This window comes from Saccopteryx bilineata, chromosome 6 (genome assembly GCF_036850765.1).
Source record: "Saccopteryx bilineata isolate mSacBil1 chromosome 6, mSacBil1_pri_phased_curated, whole genome shotgun sequence".
Taxonomy (NCBI): Eukaryota; Metazoa; Chordata; class Mammalia; order Chiroptera; family Emballonuridae; genus Saccopteryx; species Saccopteryx bilineata.
The window spans coordinates 92,447,090-92,465,761 of NC_089495.1; the positions used below are offsets into that span (position 1 = coordinate 92,447,090).

At 35.4% G+C, this 18,672-nt stretch overlaps 1 protein-coding gene across 2 annotated transcripts in view; it reads left to right on the forward strand.

The window, feature by feature from the left end:
- Nucleotides 1-18,672, forward strand: part of DIAPH3 (diaphanous related formin 3) — a 522,381-nt gene that overhangs the window by 353,503 nt on the left and 150,206 nt on the right. For both annotated transcript variants that reach the window (XM_066236696.1, XM_066236697.1), the window contains one exon: nucleotides 4,498-4,633. In XM_066236696.1, the coding sequence (XP_066092793.1) occupies nucleotides 4,498-4,633 (136 nt within the window). The remainder of the gene's footprint in view (nucleotides 1-4,497; nucleotides 4,634-18,672) is intronic.

The window sequence follows — 18,672 nt, forward strand, 5'->3', positions numbered from 1 at the left end:
CTTTAAAAATACAATGATGTCATCTAGTAAGACTGAAGAGGAATCTCTCCTCTTTTTCATTCACTTTGCCCATATCCTAGAGAGGTGATTTTCAAACTTTTGATCATAACCCACATTGTAAAATTTTTCCATAGGATTCAATACTTTTATGTGTATTTTTAGAACAAAAAACCATCAAAGACACCAGTTATACTTACTGCTTATGTCACATTCTAAAATGTTTTATTCTCTTTCACTTAAAAAGTGGCTGTCACCAGTTTCTAAATAGATTTAAGAACCAAGTGATATGGTACACCATAAAAAAACCTTACACATAGATATAGGTAGAAATGTACAAAAGTGTCTGTATCTGTATTGTTTATCATAGCCTCATATTGGAAACAACCCAGTCCCACTGATAGGCAAGTAAATAATAAAACATGATTTAATAGGTTGAGTTTATGCATAAAATTATGGATGTATCTTAGAAACAATGTTGAGTGAAAAAAGCAAGTTACAGAAGTTTATAAGAATGATGAAGTTTTTAAAAATTCAGTGATAATTTTTATGATAATCACAATCTGTGAAGATTATACTCTCCTAAACTTTTAAATTTTACACACACACACACAAACAGTTAAGTTTACTGGCTTTAGATAATTTTTGTTTCTCTGAAAGAAAATAAGTTATATAATGCTATAATGTATATTTTAACTAGATGTGGCTAATTCTTGTTGTATTGGTTATGTAGAAAAGAAATTATAGGTGGGAAATAATTGTAAACTCATGTATTTTATTTCTTTCCAGAATACACACCACATACACATTTTTTTACATCTCTATATATTTTATATACATATATTTATTAACATACCTATGTATTTTTAATCTAGATATTCTAGAATATGCTATCAACATAAAAAGCATGTGATTCTTAGGAAGTCAGATAAATTATTGATTATTCATTTGAGATGGTCAGAACTGACAAGCATTAAAACCTTTTTGCAGTCATTGCTGTAGACCAGCAATTTTCAACATTTTTCATATCATGGCACACATAAGCTAATTACTAAAATTCTATGGCACACCAAAAACTATCTTTTTTGCTGCTCTGACATGCACAAAAAAATAGATGTAATTTTGATTCATTCTTACTGGACAGCTATTGTTGTTTTGGCTGTTGTCATTTCTGTTTGACAGTCTAAGGGAAAAGAGGTCATGCCCCTGACTAAATAGTCATGTATTACATATTTTAATAATTCTTGTGGCACGCCAGGTGAAAACCACTGATGTTGACTGGTAAGCCCACAGATCTTTCAGACAAGAGCATGTGGCTATGTCTGGGAAGTTGAGCAGAAACTCAAAGAATTTCTTTTAACATTGCATTGCTAAAATTAGTTGTTGGCTGTGCAGTTTATTTACCAATTGAATAAATGGAAAACCAGGTCAAGAATAAGATGATTTAAAAAAATCAATGTCTTATAGCTAATTTTCTTTATGTATGGCTCACCCTTAACTTACTTTTCTGGCTTTGAATATAGAATTAAAGTAATTAAGAGGCAATTGTTTCTGAATAATGTGGTTTTCTAACTATTCAGCTGTTCTATTTTAGGCTACTTTTACATCTCAACATTTAGAATAGAGAAAATCCCAAATTACTGTTTGAACTGGGCTATTAGTTTTAGACTAAATACCTATTTCTAAGTTGTCTGTTGGTATTTTTCCAGCTAAATTCTTGTTCTAATAGTTATAATGTCAAAGTAAGATAGGTTTTAAATGATATAAGCTTTTAAATTAAAATCAATAGTGCATTTCCCATAAAACAAAATAGCTTTAAGAACTTACTTCAGACCTTATTTCTAAATATAAACATTATTTTTATAGGTCCTGAGAAGTAATTTTGACTTTTTATTGCCCAATGGCATACTAAAAAGGTGTGGCAGTTATATCTGGTAATATGTAGTCTATTAAATGTTCTCATTGAAATGCATCCAGTCATTAAAGTGGAAAACTCACATCAGAAAATTTTTTATTTTAATAAGTTTCATAAATAAGCTATATTATATTTTTTTTCTTTTTTTATTTGTCTATATTTTATTCTATATTATATATATTTTTATCTATCGCAATTTCCTTTTACTCACTTCCATCGAGCAAGAAATACAGTTTTGATTTCTGAATATTTGCTTATATTTTTCTCCACCACAATCTGCTCTTCCTACACCATCTCCCTTACACCTACATACATGGGTGTGCACACACACGCACACATACAGGTATACATACTTGTCTTTGAAACCATGCTTATTTTTTTCTTTTTATATTGCCTTCTCCTCGCTTTCTAATGTATGTTGATTTTTATAGCAGCTGTTGTCTTATAACTGGCCCTTAACATATGGCACCATAATATAAAGCAACATGGTGGAAAAAGACATAGATTATAGCTAGCTTTCCAATCTTGCCTGTGTTCTTACTGTTCTCATTATAGTGAACAAATACTTAACCATTCTGTGCCAGGATGGAGAATACAAAACACATTTTGCAGACTGGAGGGATTGCACCTTAAAGCATTTATTGTTGCTGCTGGTATTTCATACCTTAGCAATAATAATGTGTTAATATGTCAGGAACTGTGAAGAATATGAGAATTTACCTTGTGAGCCTGCCAGCCTTCCAAGGATGTTGGCAGAAGACACAAGATGCAGGGTCAGACACAAAGAATAGTTTATTATAGCAATAACGGCTGTCATAGTAAACACTTGTTGATTCTGGAGCCCAGATTCTCACAGGGCATTCTTAAGAGGGCCAAGTGTAATATCTACATGCTTAACAGTTTGAGTTTCTAGAAAATGCATCCTGAATGTAGGGAATCCAGTCTTTTCTAAGAGATAATAAGGCATCCTGACCTTCTCCCCACTTTACCATACTGGACAGCAAAACAAATCCATTTGCTTAGAAGGGAGACACTACTTTCATCTTCCAAGACTTCATTATACAAGTATCTTCGAAAAGATAGTTTGAAACAAAACTGCTTGATTAATACTCATATGTTAGAATGCTAAGACTTAACACTCTCTTGCTTGAAACCTGCAATTGTTTTCCAGTTTTCTTAGAAGAAAATCCAAATGGCCTAGAAGTCCATAAATACTAAATGATCAGTCCTCAGCAAATCTCCTGCCCTCACCTTATACCTTTACCCTGGCTGCCTCTCCCTCAAACCTGCCAACAACCTTTGCCTTTGTTCTTCCCCCACATCATCACCTGGCTAAGCTAGCTCCCTGTCATTAAATTCAGCTTGAAGTAAATCAGTGAGTGAGGCCTTAACTGACAATCTAATGTATAGAAGTTCCCCTGGCATCCTATCACATGAGTCTGTTTTTTATAGTGCTGTGTTAGACTTTTTATTATTACTTGCCTGTCTTTGCCTTCTGCACCACTCTATCACACAGAATGTAAGCATGTTTTAGAGCTATGCATATATGTCATCTTTAAAATAGTACTCAGTCGCTCCATATTTATTGGATGGATGGATGGATGGATGGATGGATTACTATTCTCTCTATACTTTTTGTTCCTCCTTTCTCCTCTTGCACCTTTCCTTTCATTGTTTTAATAATATTAAACTTTATTATTTGATATTTAGTGAAAAAAACACTATTTCTAGGGTTAAAAAACATTACAGTAAAGAAGGAATTAGCATCTCCCCCCAAATAAGATAAGCCACCTACTTGTTACAGTTTAATTGTACACTTTTCAAATTAACACTATTAGTGATAAACTGCAATGAGATAACCTGTTTGGTTTCAGTGGTGCTAAGAATACACTCTCCATAGAAGATTGCAATACAATACCATGCTGTTTGTTGGCACTTTGAAAAATCTATGTTTACCTGCTAATTCCCACTAATGCTACCTGAGAGGCATTTCTTGATTTGTATAGGACTTAGAAAATAAGATCTTAACTGGTCATATAGCTATTTGAGATCTTCTTATGATTTCCACGTGGTTGTGGGCCTGAGTTTGAAATGCCAAATAGTCCTTTAGTCATCCTTATGACACTTTTCTCTACGTGAGAAAAATTGTTAAGTGATTTTAGTGTAAAGGAGCCATTGCGCAATTTCAGCTCCTTTTTATTATTTGTTCAACTATTTTACTTGTACTCAACAGCTGATTTAGCAGAGGAAGTATGGGGAACTTTAATATATACATTCACCAGATATTCTTTTGGGAATATATGTAGAAAAACAGTTTTGATTTGTAAATTAAATGATTTTTATTTTTAGTTTCTGTCTCTTAGTTGATTCTACTATGGTGCAGGTGACTCAAACATAACAGTATGTATTTATACACACATGACATATTTAAAAGGGTGTATGTACTAAAAGACTGTGTTACTAATATAGTAAATAACCATTATTTAAAAAATGCTTAATCACAGCTCTTCAGATTAATAATTTTCCTTTTCTTGTGGAATCACTTCAGTTAAAATTGACCATTTTTCAAAATTAATTTGTTATAGCAAGCAATAAAGGAAAATGTCAAAAAAAGAGAAGCAGAGGAAAAAGAAAAACGTGCCAGAATAGCCCAGGAATTGGCTGAGAAAGAAAGACTTGAACGCCAGCAAAGAAAAAAGCGCTTGTTAGAAATGAAGACTGGTAAGTACTATCAAATTTGCTGTTTACACTACACACACTAGAATTGTACTGGTTACTTTATTAGCAGTTTAATATACTTGGGTGAAAAAAGGAAGATATGATTACCTATTTGTATTGTTAAACCCTAGAACAATTCAATTTTTTATGGACTCCCCCTCCCCTTTAGTTTATTAACTAGTAGTGTTTTCCTTCTAACTTTGGCTGTAGGTGATTTTGGCTCGCTGGTGTAGTGTATATTCACGTTTCTGGTGTAGTTCCAGTATATTCACATTTCTTTAACTACTATTTCAACAACCAATCTGTAATAATTTATATCAGTTAATAAAGAAAATCCACAGGCTAAGTAATACTGTTTCTCCAACAAGCTATACTAAGGGAGGAAAAATGTGATGGAGGGGAATCTTTAATGATTAAAAGACACTTAAAATATACATCAACCAATTGCAATAAATAGAACTTAAATATAGGGTGTGACAAAAGTAGCTTAACAGGCCCTGGCCGGTTGGCTCAGCGGTAAAGTGTTGGCCTGGCGTGCGGGGACCCGGGTTCGATTCCCGGCCAGGGCACATAGGAGAAGCGCCCATTTGCTTCTCCACCCCCCCCCCTTCCTCTCTGTCTCTCTCTTCCCCTCCCGCTGCCAAGGCTCCATTGGAGCAAAGATGGCCCGGGCGCTGGGGATGGCTCCTTGGCCTCTGCCCCAGGCGCTAGAGTGGCTCTGGTCGTGGCAGAGCGACACCCCGGAGGGGCAGAGCATTGCCCCCTGGTGGGCAGAGCGTTGCCCCTGGTGGGCGTGCTGGGTGGATCTCGGTCGGGCACATGCAGGAGTCTGACTGTCTCTCCCCATTTCCAGCTTCAGAAAAATAAAAAAAAAATTTAAAAAAAAGTAGCTTAACAGTTTTTTATTTGGAAAATAATAATTAATAAATAATAACACAAGAATAAACTGTGTTTTGCTTATTCACAACTGTAAACCTACTTTTGCCTCCACCTTATACATTCCAATCCAAAGAAATGTAGGAAAAAACAGTCTGAAAAATTTGAATGCTGTTTTTTTACTTATAAGACATAATGATTTTGTTACGGATATGTTTCAAAGTGTTTTTCAGAGACTCACAGAAATTTTATAGATGAAAAGATATGGTGTCTGGGATTTCAGTCAAAATAGTCTAATTGTCACTGCAAAGTAGGTGGGTGTATAGACAAAACAAGATTGGCTATAAGTAATAATTACTAAAGTTAGGTGATGCGTTCTTGAAGGGAAGGGTGTGTTTACTATACTGTTTCTCTACTTTGGTATATTTTGAAATTTCATTAATAAAAAGCTCTTGGAAAAGAGCAAAATTACCATTTTACAGAGATATATATATGTATATTTTCCAAAGCTAAAAGATACCACTATCTTAGAAACAAAAGAATTAAGAAAATTTTAGTTATATTTCACCCCCTGAAATTTCTGGCTCTTCTATCTCCAAGCCACTAAGGACTGCAGAAGTCTTTAATTAAAATCCATCAACTTCACTGCTAAATTGCCATCGTTTACAATTCAGGGCTGCAAACTCACCTACGGTTTCCCGAGGGGTACACAGGGATGTCTTCTTGCCTTCTCTCCTTTCATTTTTACAGACATATTTTATCTTTAATAAAGCAAACTGAGTGCCTTAAAGCACATGTTTCTTCCAGGGGGAAAAAGTCATCTATGCACAATTTCTTTAAGAGTACACTTGAAATTCAGGAAGTGTTCTGAGAAATATCTTAAAGTGTAAACAAAAATGGAGATCAGATAGATTGAGCATTGATTTTTAAAATATGTTTCTGAAAGTCATTTAAACATTATCTGTTACTGCCTAGTTACCAAACATTCTGGTATTTGAACACTAGCTCAGTGTTAGAATCGCATTCCTTCATAGCAGATTGGCTGAGTTGCTTGTCATAGGTTTTGCCTGAGGATCTATGAGCCTCTCAGCAATTCTTTGTTCTACCAACCCAGAAAGTTAACACCTGATAGGCAACAAACATTTTTATTTTTATTTTTTTTTATTTATTTATTTTTTTTTCTGAAGCTGGAAACGGGGAGAGACAGTCAGACAGACTCCCGCATGCACCCGATTGGGATCCACCTGGCACGCCCACCAGGGGCAATGCTCTGCCCACCAGGGGGCGATGCTCTGCCCCTCCGGGGCATCGCTCTGCCGCGACCAGAGCCACTCTAGCGCCTGGGGCAGAGGCCAAGGAGCCATCCCCAGCACCCGGGCCATCTTTGCTCCAATGGAGCCTTGGCTGCGGGAAGGGAAGAGAGAGACAGAGAAGAAGGAGGGGGGAGGGGTGGAGAAGCAAATGGGCGCTTCTCCTATGTGCCCTGGCTGGGAATCGAACCCGGGTCCCCCGCACGCCAGGCCGATGCTCTACCGCTGAGCCAACCGGCCAGGGCCGCAACAAACATTTTAATGAAACTTCAAATTTAGCATAATCTTACTAGTGATTTTATTTAAATTTATATGTCTTCTGAGGAAAGTTCCAATTTTTATGAATAAGTTTTGTTTTTCCAGTTCAAATATAATACTTTTGTGTTATAGAGACACCTTAAAAGTAATAATCTTAAAACCTTCATCCCATGATCCTCCCATCCAAAGAACTTCTGATAATATTTGGCACATTTTTCTTTCAGTTTTAAAATGTATTGTCTTTTAATGTAGCTATATGATCCTAGTGAATATGCAGTTTAGTGTCTTGCATTGTCTTGCTTAATTTCCTGAATGTTTCATGTTATTCTTAATTATGATACTTAATATCTATGTCACTGTATCCACTGGACATGTCATATCAAATTGAACGTGCATTAGTCATTAATGAGGTCATAGAACAATAGTTATTTCCATCTATTCAATGTGATAAAAACATTTATGCATAAATCATTGAAAAATGTCATCCTGATGCACAGAGGTTGCTGGTTGGATCTCTGATCAGGGCGCACACAGAAATGGATTGATTTTTCTGTGTATTTCTCCCCCCTTATCTCTCTCCAAAATCAGTAAATTTAAAAATATATTTTTAATATGAAATAGGAAAAGATAGGTATCTTTAAGACTTTTCATACAGTTTTCCAAATTGATTTCCAAAAGTAATACTCTAATTTCACCAACTTTTAACATTAATTTATAAATGTGCCTTGGTTAAGTATTCTCATTTTTTAAAGACTTTTGTTAATTTAATATATGAAAAAGTTTTGTCATCTTAATTTGGCATTTAGTTGATTACTACTGAGATTGGACATATTTCAAGTATTTACACTCTTTATATTTCTTTTTAAATTGTGATATCTTAATCTTTTTCTTATTGATTTACACAAATTAGCTTATTACACATTGATATTTACCTTTTAACTGTTTTCTCAATTTAGCTTTTTATTTTTCTCTCTTGACATATTAAAGTCTTTCACTTTTGTTATATATTTTATTATAATCTTTGCTTTTATGATTTTTTTATCGTCTTTAAGTTTAGAAAGTCATTTTTTCAGCAATTTTATATCCACTTCCATTTTTTTTCATTTTCAGTTTTTCTAATACAGTATGTCTGTAAAGTCATGATGCACTTTTGACCGGACACAGGAAAGCAACAAAAGAAAATAGAAATGTGAAATCTGCACCAAATAAAAGGAAAACTCTCCCAGTTTCATACCTATTCAGTGCAGTCTGATGTGGCTCATGCACAGATTTTTTTAGGGCTCCTTAGGTAGCTATCCCGTATAGCCTCTACAGACTCGTCACTGACTGATGGCCCACCAGAACAGGGTTTCTCCACCGTTCTGCCGGTTTCCTTCAAGTGCGTATCCCACCAAATAATGTTATTCCTATGTGGTGGCGCTTCGTTATAAATGCGCCAATATTCACATTGCACTTTGGTCACGGGTTCGAATTTAGCGAGCCACAGAACACACTGAACTTTCCTCCTTACCGTCCACATCTCGACTGGCATGGCCGTGGGCTGCTCTGCTGTATACATGATGTTACGTCATCATCTGCACATGCACACATGCTGCCACATCATCCTACAGAAACTGGGAGGGTTTTCCATTTATTTGGTGCAGATTTCACATTTCTGTCATCGTTTGTTGCTTTCCTGTGACCGGTCAAAAGCACACCATGACTTTACGGACACACTGTATTTTGTTCCATTCAGTGTAATTCTTCCTTAATCATTCATTTATTTGGCATAGATTTTAATATACTAGGGTCTGCTTCTGAATTTTACCAGAACTGTTCTAATATTTAGCTTCCAATTACAGTTAAAATAATTTATATTGGTTTCAGATATGTAGTTTTATGTTGAGGATGTTACCTTTTTATTCTTGATTATTTAAATAAATCTGAATATTTTTTATTTTTAAAATAAATTTAAGGAAAGTTTCTATTGTATCATTTGTTAATCATAAACCTCATCTTATTTGACCTATTGGATTATTTAATAAAACCTTTCTACACTATCTCTTTCCAAACATGGTCTGCAAATTATTATAGATGGGTCTGAAATAACTGTAAGGCCTTCACTTGATAAGAGATTCCAAAGCCTTTAATATGCTGAGTTTCTGATGTGACATATATTTTAATATTCTCTGGGAGAGTATTCTTTAAAGGATATTCTGGGTAACATGGATTTATATAAATTATATTCAGTAATATCTTTAAAATAGATACACTGCTCACAAAAATTAGGGGATATTTAAAAATGAATATGGAGCCCTGGCCATTTGGCTCAGCGGTAGAGCGTCGGCCTGGCGTGCGGGGGACCTGGGTTCGATTCCCGGCCAGGGCACATAGGAGAAGCGCCCATTTGCTTCTCCACCCCTCCCCCCTCCTTCCTCTCTGTCTCTCTCTTCCCCTCCCGCAGTCAAGGCTCCATTGGAGCAAGGATGGCCCGGGTGCTGGGGATGGCTCCTTGGCCTCTGCCCCAGGCGCTAGAGTGGCTCTGGTCGCGGCAGAGCGATGCCCCGGAGGGGCAGAGCATCGCCCCCTGGTGGGCAGAGCATCGCCCCTGGTGGGTATGCTGGGTGGATCCCAGTCGGGCGCATGTGGGATTCTGTCTGACTGTCTCTCCCCGTTTCCAGCTTCAGAAAAATACAAAAAAAAAAAATTAAAAAAAAAATGAATATGGAGCTATAAAATATACCCTAAAATTTGTGAGCAGTATATTATATATTATGTGTTAATATATTAATGGATTTTATCTGTCACTTGATACAAGATGAGACATTTGATACAAGAGAAAGCTATAATATATACTGCTCACAAAAATTAAGCAGTATTTCAAAATAAATATGAAGTGATAAAATATCCCCTAATTTTTGTGAGCAGTATAGTAAGCTACTTCTAGAAACATCTTCTCTTTTAAAAAAACATTTGAACATTTCACGAATGACCTTTGATTTTTTTTTTGTAGACTGTAGAATTTTAAAGACTCTAGGGATATATTTCAAATTTCATTGTACCAAATATGAGAACCAAAGTGAAAGTCCTCTTCTAAAGTTTCAATGAATGACTATTCTGAATAATCTTTAGTTCTTCTTTAAACATAACATGATTATTAATATAGAAGAATAGAGTATTCTCTTAATATTAATGTATCTGCAGCAGCCAATAAGTATCAAATGCATATATTAGTATTTGTTGATATCTTTTTTCACATTTACAATAATACATATGTGCAGTCACCTTTCCCATATTAGATGTAGAATATGCTTTATGTGAAATTATGATCTTTATAACATTTGGAGGCTTTATGGAGTAGAAGTTACAAAGCAGTATGTCTGATTAGCACTGATTACTGAAAATATTCTTAGGCAAAATATCAGGTTTTGACAATTAACAGAGACCAAATTTGATGCATTTCTGATATTTGATAAATACTATCTTTAATAAAGGCATTGCATTAATATGAAAAAGTAAGTGCTGTGGTCTTCTAATTTTATTTTATTGGTACAGAAACAAAATTTAATATCTTGGCCACTTTTGTGTCTCTTTTCAACAAATTGTTTTTCTGTATGCTGAGATTACAGTGATAAATAGGGATAGATAAGGTTCCCGCTGCAATGAAGGTTAAAATTCTAACAAATGAATCCAACAAACCACATATATGAGATAATTGCAGATTATAAAAAGTTATATGAGGCAAAATAAGGCAGGATAATGATGTGGAGAGGAGGACTGACTGCGGTGGTGAGTGGTGGTAACAAAATTTGGTCTCAGAGAACTAAGGAGAATATTAATGTACATTAAATGTACTATTTTAAAATATTTGATTATATTAAACTTCTTAGAAATTGATAGGAAAATTAGTCTCATGTTTATATGCTATACTATCATATTTCCCCATGTATAAGACTCACCTTTTTTGAAAAATTTGAGGTCCAAAAACTGGGTGTGTCTTATACAGTGGTTGTGGCATTTCAGATGGAACTGAGGATGAGGCAATATATGAAGACAGTGGTTCGTCATCAGACACAGATGAGGACAAGCTAATGGATGGGAGTTTTGACAGTGATGAGGAGTTGTATGGATTTTAAGATGAAGAATACTTGAGTTTAATAACTTTATGTAATACTTTTTTTTTTTTTTCAAATTTCGGGCCCCCAAATTAGGTGCGTCTTATACATGGGGAAATGCGGGTTTGTGCTAATATAGTGTATTTTTTTTTTAACATTTTGTTGTATTAGCTAAAATTTTATTTCTCTTTGTACCTATTATATTTTAGTACAGAACATAGTACGGTTGACCCTTGAACAAAGCCTGGGTTATGATCCCCAGACAATTGAAAATTCTCTCATAATTTTTGAGTCCCCAAGAACTTAGTTGTCTCTCAGTATATGCAGGGTGTTGGCTCCAGGACCTCTACAGACACCAGTGTCCGTGGATGCTCAGGTCCCCTGTATGAAATGGTGGACATCAGTGCATACAGTTGTCTCTGCTTCCGTGCCCTCCCAGCCACTAATGAGAACAGTTCAGGTATTTACTGGCAAACAAACCCGTGTGTACTTACACGGTTCAAACCTGTTGTTTTTCAAGGGTCACCTGCACCATTCTTATGTCCATAGAAGTGGTCAGCCTACCTTTCCTGTTTTTAAATAAATGTAGGTGAATTGTTGAATTTACGTTATGGTTTTCTCACTCTCTGGACTAGGAGCTTTTTGTTCCATCTTATTTTGGTATGTAGTACCCTTATCACTAAGCGATAGAGGAAGAGAAACATCTTCACGTGATCCTGCCATGACTCCACAGGGAACCTCCTTCTGTATTTTATGATTTTAGTTTTACTATGCAAATAAGAACTGCGTTTTTTCACAGATGCCACCTGTGGTAGGAGACTAAACTGAATCCCTGCTCTTTATTATCCATCATTAATCATTACTGGCCCTCGGCAAGAGAGCTGGCAACCATTTTCAAGTCTACTATTTATTATCATTATTATTTCAGATGTGGTTTTTGTTAATAGAGTGAAAATAAAAGATAGAATAGTGGGTTAAGTTTCCTTAAGAAGAAAAATAAAGCATTAAAAATCCTTTGAGCAACTAAACTAAGAAAGCACATTATCTTATATTGCCATGTTAATAGCATTAAGAGGGCATTTTCTCATCTTTGTTTCCTCTAAAAATGATGAACCTGTAAGTCTCTTAAATATTCACATATACAGTTTTGGTTGTTTATGTTGAATGATTGGATATTACATTAAACAAACAAATTAACTATATTTTCATGATGTTTTTATTTAATTGGTATGTGAATTTTGAATACATTTTCTGAGGTTGATGTTTAAATTTGAATTATTTTAATTTTGAAAATACCCAAGGTATTAAATACCTGATGTAGAAACTAGTAAGTATAGACACCAGTATTTATTTAAAGTGCATAGCTACCCTCATGTGGAATCATTTCTTGTATGACCAATAGTAATGGCAATTTTGTGTGATCATGTACAAGTTTTTTTTGAAACTACATTTCTGTTTCTTAACAATGGAAACGAATAGGGCATGTGACAATAGAATTCAGATATTATACTTTAAGACTTCCTGAGGATGTAAGTTGATTCACATCATTTTTAAATAGCACATCAAAATGGCCTTGAAGTGGACCCGCTGTTGTATAATTATGTTTTGTGGGGGAAGTAAATAAGAGCTTATTTAATGGCGCAGTTAAAACTGTATGAGCAGGTCTGTATTTCAGTCTTTAGGTTACAGTTTGTTTATTATTTATTAGATTTAAATATCTCATTTGGTGCAACTTCAGTCTATTAAATAAAGAGATAATTAGCTTTTAAAAATCTGTTGTTTACCCACATGGCCAAAACTGCTCCTTTGTTTTCCATTCTGCAGTTTAGAATAACTAAGCAATTAGGCCTCCATTTTAGAGGAAATGCATATTACATAAATACTACTTGGGAATGTCTGGCAGTCTCAACAGATAGCAATTAATGTGTATACTTGCTTTCATAAAGGCTTTGACAATTACCCTGTCCTCCACAGATAACATAAAATTTAGATTATTTTCCATAATTGCAAATATTCTAGTTTTATGCAGTGGTATATTCAGTTTTCTAGCATTATTGGCAATTGATGCATGTAAATAGACCAGTGGTTTTTTTCATTTCTCTATTTATAGGAATATAATGAATTAAACTGCACTGGCTTTGATACAGTTCTCTTTTCTTACCTCCCTCCATATTTTTTGGTATAGTGCTACTACTACTAATAGCAACAACATTCACACTACTACTATTGATCACATATTATTTGGCAGGCTCCGTATGTGTTCATTATTGTATGTAATGCTTACAACAAACATACCTTTTATCAAAGAGTTGTTTCATTTCCTTGTGCATAGTTATATATTCAGCTGGCAACTTTTCTGACCAGAGGGTGTATTTTTAACTATTGTGCTATTATTCCTTTGCTCCTAATGATTTAATCATATTGCAGAGGAAAAGGACCAAAACTAATTTTAGTAATTGGTAACTGGCACTAGACTATACCTATCTCTAGAAGTTGAGAATTATCTTCCTTTGAGAAGGGCAGCTATCTCTTTGGTTCCATATTCAGTGGTTTTAAACTAGATAGCTTCTTCCTTTGGGAAGTTTCAGGAGGATTGCCAAAGTAGGAAGGCTTCTCTATTCTGGTTCAGGTTTCATTCTGAGTTTTTGTTTAGTCAGTGATTACTGAGTGCCCAGAACTGGAAGGATGACATCAGCACCACTCTTCTTTTATTGAAGGAGGAATTTTTCGATGGCCTGAATAGTTCCTGGCGCAACATTGCTCAACAGTTTGAAAAGGGGTGGAAATGTCTTTGGTATTTTTATTGTTTGACCCATATTGGAGGGTAAGGCACCAGGGAGTTTATAATATACTAGCTTGGGGGAAGGTCACAAATACCTCAGTGTGTTATACTCAGGTACGGATGCACACACACCTCACTACCACCACCAGCTCTACCATGCAACAATTTTTTTTTTAATTTTCATTTTAATTTTTGGGTACAGTTTAATTTCAATATTATTTTGTATTGGTTTCAACTCTACAGCATAGTGGTTAAACAATCTTATACCTTATAAACTCTTCCCCCTAATATTTTCCTTATCCACCTGGCACCATACATAGTTATCACAGTATTATTGACTATTCTTTATGCTGTATTTTACACACTGTGACTATTTTGTAACTACCAATCTGTAATAGTTAATCCCTTTACTTCTTCCACCCCATCCCCTAACCCTCCTCCCCTCTGGCAACCATCAGTCCACTCAGTGACTGTGAGTCTGTTTTGGTTTTGTTTGTTCATTAATTTTGTTCTTTCACTCTTTTACATATAAGTGAAATCTTTCTCTAACTGACTGTTTCACTGAGCATAATACTCTCTAGGTCCATACATGTTGTCACATGTGGTAAGAGTTCCTTCTTTTTCTGGCTGAGTAATATTCCATTGTTTGTATATACCACAGTTTTTTTTATCCACTTGTATATTGATGGACATTTGGGCTGCTTCCAAATCTTGGCTATTACAAATAATGCTGCAGTGAACATAGGGGTGCATTTATTCTTTCAAATTGGAATTTGGGTTACAATTTTTTTTTAATATTGGTAAGAGACCGAAATTCCATGAATCAGTACGAGGGGTAACCAGTGAGAAATTTTTCCAAAAGTCTTGCTAATATCTAGCTACATAGCTTTTTACTTGTGTGCAGGAATCTCTTTCACTGGAAAATACTTTCAGTCCTGAAAACTCATCCAGTGTCCAGCCTTTGTGTGAACTGATACTTGTGTCCTCTGTGTAGCTGTGCCAGGCTCACACACCTTTCTCTGTCTTCTCCAGAAAGCCTCAGAAAGGGGGATTAGGGAAGGAGGGCCGCAGACTTCTCCAGCACAATGGATTTTGAAACTGATTACTTTTTTCTTATTTTTTACTGTAATGAGTTATGTGTGTCACTCTTGGTTAAAAATCTTCATGATACATCCTCATACTTATTAGTTACTGTTCAGTCCATATCTAAAAGCTATTTTCAAAATGGTGTTTCATTGTCCTACTTATGAATATTGTATAATGTTAAGATTATGCTGAGTAGAAAATAGGCTGCAATTTTTGTTTAAATTTGTTTTAGAGTGAAAGATTAAGTGCTAATTATCGTAAATTTTATTTGGGACAAAATAATGAAGTCTTTATAGTATAGTATGGATTACATCTAAGAATTTTACTAAAGAAATCTTCATGTTAACATCATTTATTTATAACTTCTTCTGTTACCAAACATAAATTTATCCTGGTTCACATTCTAGGTCAGAATGATTCCATTCAGTTCTTTTGATGTTATTACAATGCAGAGAATGCTATAACTTTGATAACATCAGCTATGTTTGTTGTATTATAATTGAGAGCTCAGTCACAGTGGCATCTTCTTTGTGTATAACATGAAGATGCCTTGTTCCCCCTAATCGGCAGTTGTTTACATTGGCCTTTTTTCCCACTTGCAAAAGTGGATGTTGTCACAATGAGCCTCTCCATGCCAGACTACTGCCAGTTACCGTGGAATTACTTATATTTGATGGGAAGTTATTGTTTAATTATAAGAGATAGATAATAACTATTGTCTTATTTTCAAACATAACCATAAACCTCTCCAGCTTTTAAAAGAGATATCACATTTCTCTTATCTAATACATACTCATTAAATACTATGTAAATCTCAGTTTTTAGCATTTACACTGAAAACCGGAGGCCTCTAGTGGCCTCCAATTGTTTTAGAGCCAAAGAAAGATACACTTTTGAACCTTCTTGCTACCACATAGACTCTAGTCCAACAGTTTTATAAAAAGAAAAAATATATACCACAGTTAAAAAAAGAGGTGAAATTTATATCATCCCTAAAGCCCAATACTTACTGGTGCCAGTCAAGAAACTGACAGCAAAGCAGACAAAATTGCTACAAACACAGCATTGCTTAGTGCCTCGGGGTAGCTAAATCCACTTCATGGCTCAACCCCTTTTGCAATTCAAAAATGCTCTGAAAACTAGATTTTTTTTTTTTTAGTAACTTTAGGGCCCAAATGCATTTGATACCAAACCTGGCTTGAACTTGATAAGCGAACCCATCAAATGTGAATATTAACGCTGCTGAAATAATACTAAGTTTAATTAGAGGACATTGCCCCAGGTTGTTCTGAGTTAGTTAGATTTTTACAGCATATACACCTTTTGAATGTTCCACAGTCTGAAAAACTGATTCTGAAACACCTCCTGCAGAGGTTATAGATAAGAGACTGAACTTGCACTTCTCAGTGACTGCTCTCCGCCTCTTTTGAACAGGTCACACCATCAACTACCTCAATCATAGTCATTCCTACTTCTCTGCATTTATTTCTGGTTTTTACCATAAATAACCTTTTCTCTCATTTTGAACTGAAGCAAAATATGTTTTAGTCCAATTCTTGCATTCTTCATTATGTCTTCTAAATATTTGTCCTTGCTAATAAACAATCCCCCCATTTTTTTTTTTTTTTTTGTATTTTTCTGGAGCTGGAAACAGGGAGGCAGTCAGACAGACTCCCGAATGCACCCAACTGGGATCCATCCAGCATGCCCACCAGGGGGCGATGCTCTGCCCATCCAGGGCGTCGCTCTGTCGCGACCAGAGCCACTCTAGCGCCTGGGGCAGAGGCCAAGGAGCCATCCCCAGCGCCCCGGCCATCTTTTGCTCCAATGGAGCCTCGGGTGCGGGAGGGGAAGAGAGAGACAGAGAGGAAGGAGAGGGGGAGGGGTGGAGAAGCAGATGGGCGCCTCTCCTGTGTGCCCTGGCTGAGAATCGAACCCGGGACTTCCACACGCCAGGCCGACACTCTACCATTGAGCCAACCGGCCAGGGCCGACAATCCCTTTTTTTTGTAAACCATTATAGTTTTGCCATTCACTTAAATATGGAATATATCATTAATGCTCATTTCATTTGCTCCAGTCTTATGCTTCTAACACTAACAGATTGTATATGTTTTTCAAGAACATGACTTTATGCCTTCTTTTTCTCCTAGGACCTAATTTTCTGTGTACACATATTTATACTACAGGAGACACTCAAGATTTGTCAAACAATTGATAAAATGGAACTGGTCAAATGACAAAATTTCCACTGACAATTATCATTAATGGATAGAAATGATAGTAATTTTAATTCAATATAATCCTTTTAGTTTGAATATTGATATATATGTGTAAAGAAAAAGATATATCACATTATAGCCCTTGAGCCAAGTTAGCCTGCACTTGTTTTTGTAAATAAATTTATATTGGGAAATAGCAACACCCATTTCTTTACATATATTTTCTGTGGCTGCTTGGTGCTGCAAGTGTACAGTTGAGTAATTGGGACACTGACCGTATACTCCACAAAGCCTAAAAAATTGGCTATCTGGTGCTTTACAGAAAAAGCTTTTGTCAACTCCTGATGTAGATCACTAATTTATAGAGGCTATTATTTGATTTATATAACAGAATTTTTAAAAATGTTCTGTTAACACTTTTCTTGTCTTCCTGCAGCCAAAGCACATATTTGCAAAGTGGCTGATCTGTGTTGGAAAATGAGCACCTAGCAGTTAAATCAGTAAAAATATTGATTAAAGGTGATGGTAATTGTTAGGTAAAACTTAGTCTTTCAGCACATTTCTAACAGCAGAGACTATCTGACTTTTAGATTCTATGAGTTTGAAAGGGAAAGTTGTGCAGGTGAACTTTTGAAATGTTAGCGAGCTCCTGGGCTGCTGATTGTCCCAGTAACCAATCAGTCACCAACCACTGTGCTTTTCTCCTTTTATCCCAGCTTATAGTTCCCAGTATTTCTTCTCTATTGTTTGTATATCTTTTGAGATGAAAATATCAATGTGTCAAAAGGTCACAGAGGGAAGTCAGATTTTTTATTTATTTATTTTTATTAATAGACTGTCTCTTTTCTCTTCCTATTTTCGGTCATTTTGACATTCAGTCCTTAAAGTTGAAGGAAATCCATTCAGTGGTGCTGAACTTGGTCATGAAGGTTACTCCGAGTCTAAAGTGATTATCTTGCCTAATAAAAATAGAAAGTCAGTAGCATTTGGCTTTTGATGATGAATAAATACACCCTAGGGCAGACTAGGAAAATTAAGCAGAGGAACTGAATATTTATGTGTTGCTTGAAAATGGTATAAATAGCCATTTGTGTTCAGATGAAATTAGACATTATTTTGTAATAGGATTTTAAAATATTGTTTCCTGGATAGCTTCCTTCCTCAGTATCCAATGTTCTTCAGGAAATTAGAAACAGCATAACATTAGCAAAGTTAACATCGAGGGCAGCCTTCACACAGGCTAGGATGCCCCAAGGCAGGAAGAATTTGACAGACTAGTGTAATAACAGAAAATAGATGACTGTTTTTGGAATGAGCAATTCTTGGGAGACCATTGCCTGGCTAGAGTGAACTGTCACAATAAAACTTTCACCAATAATTATCATTAATGGGTGGAAGTGACAGTAATTTTAAT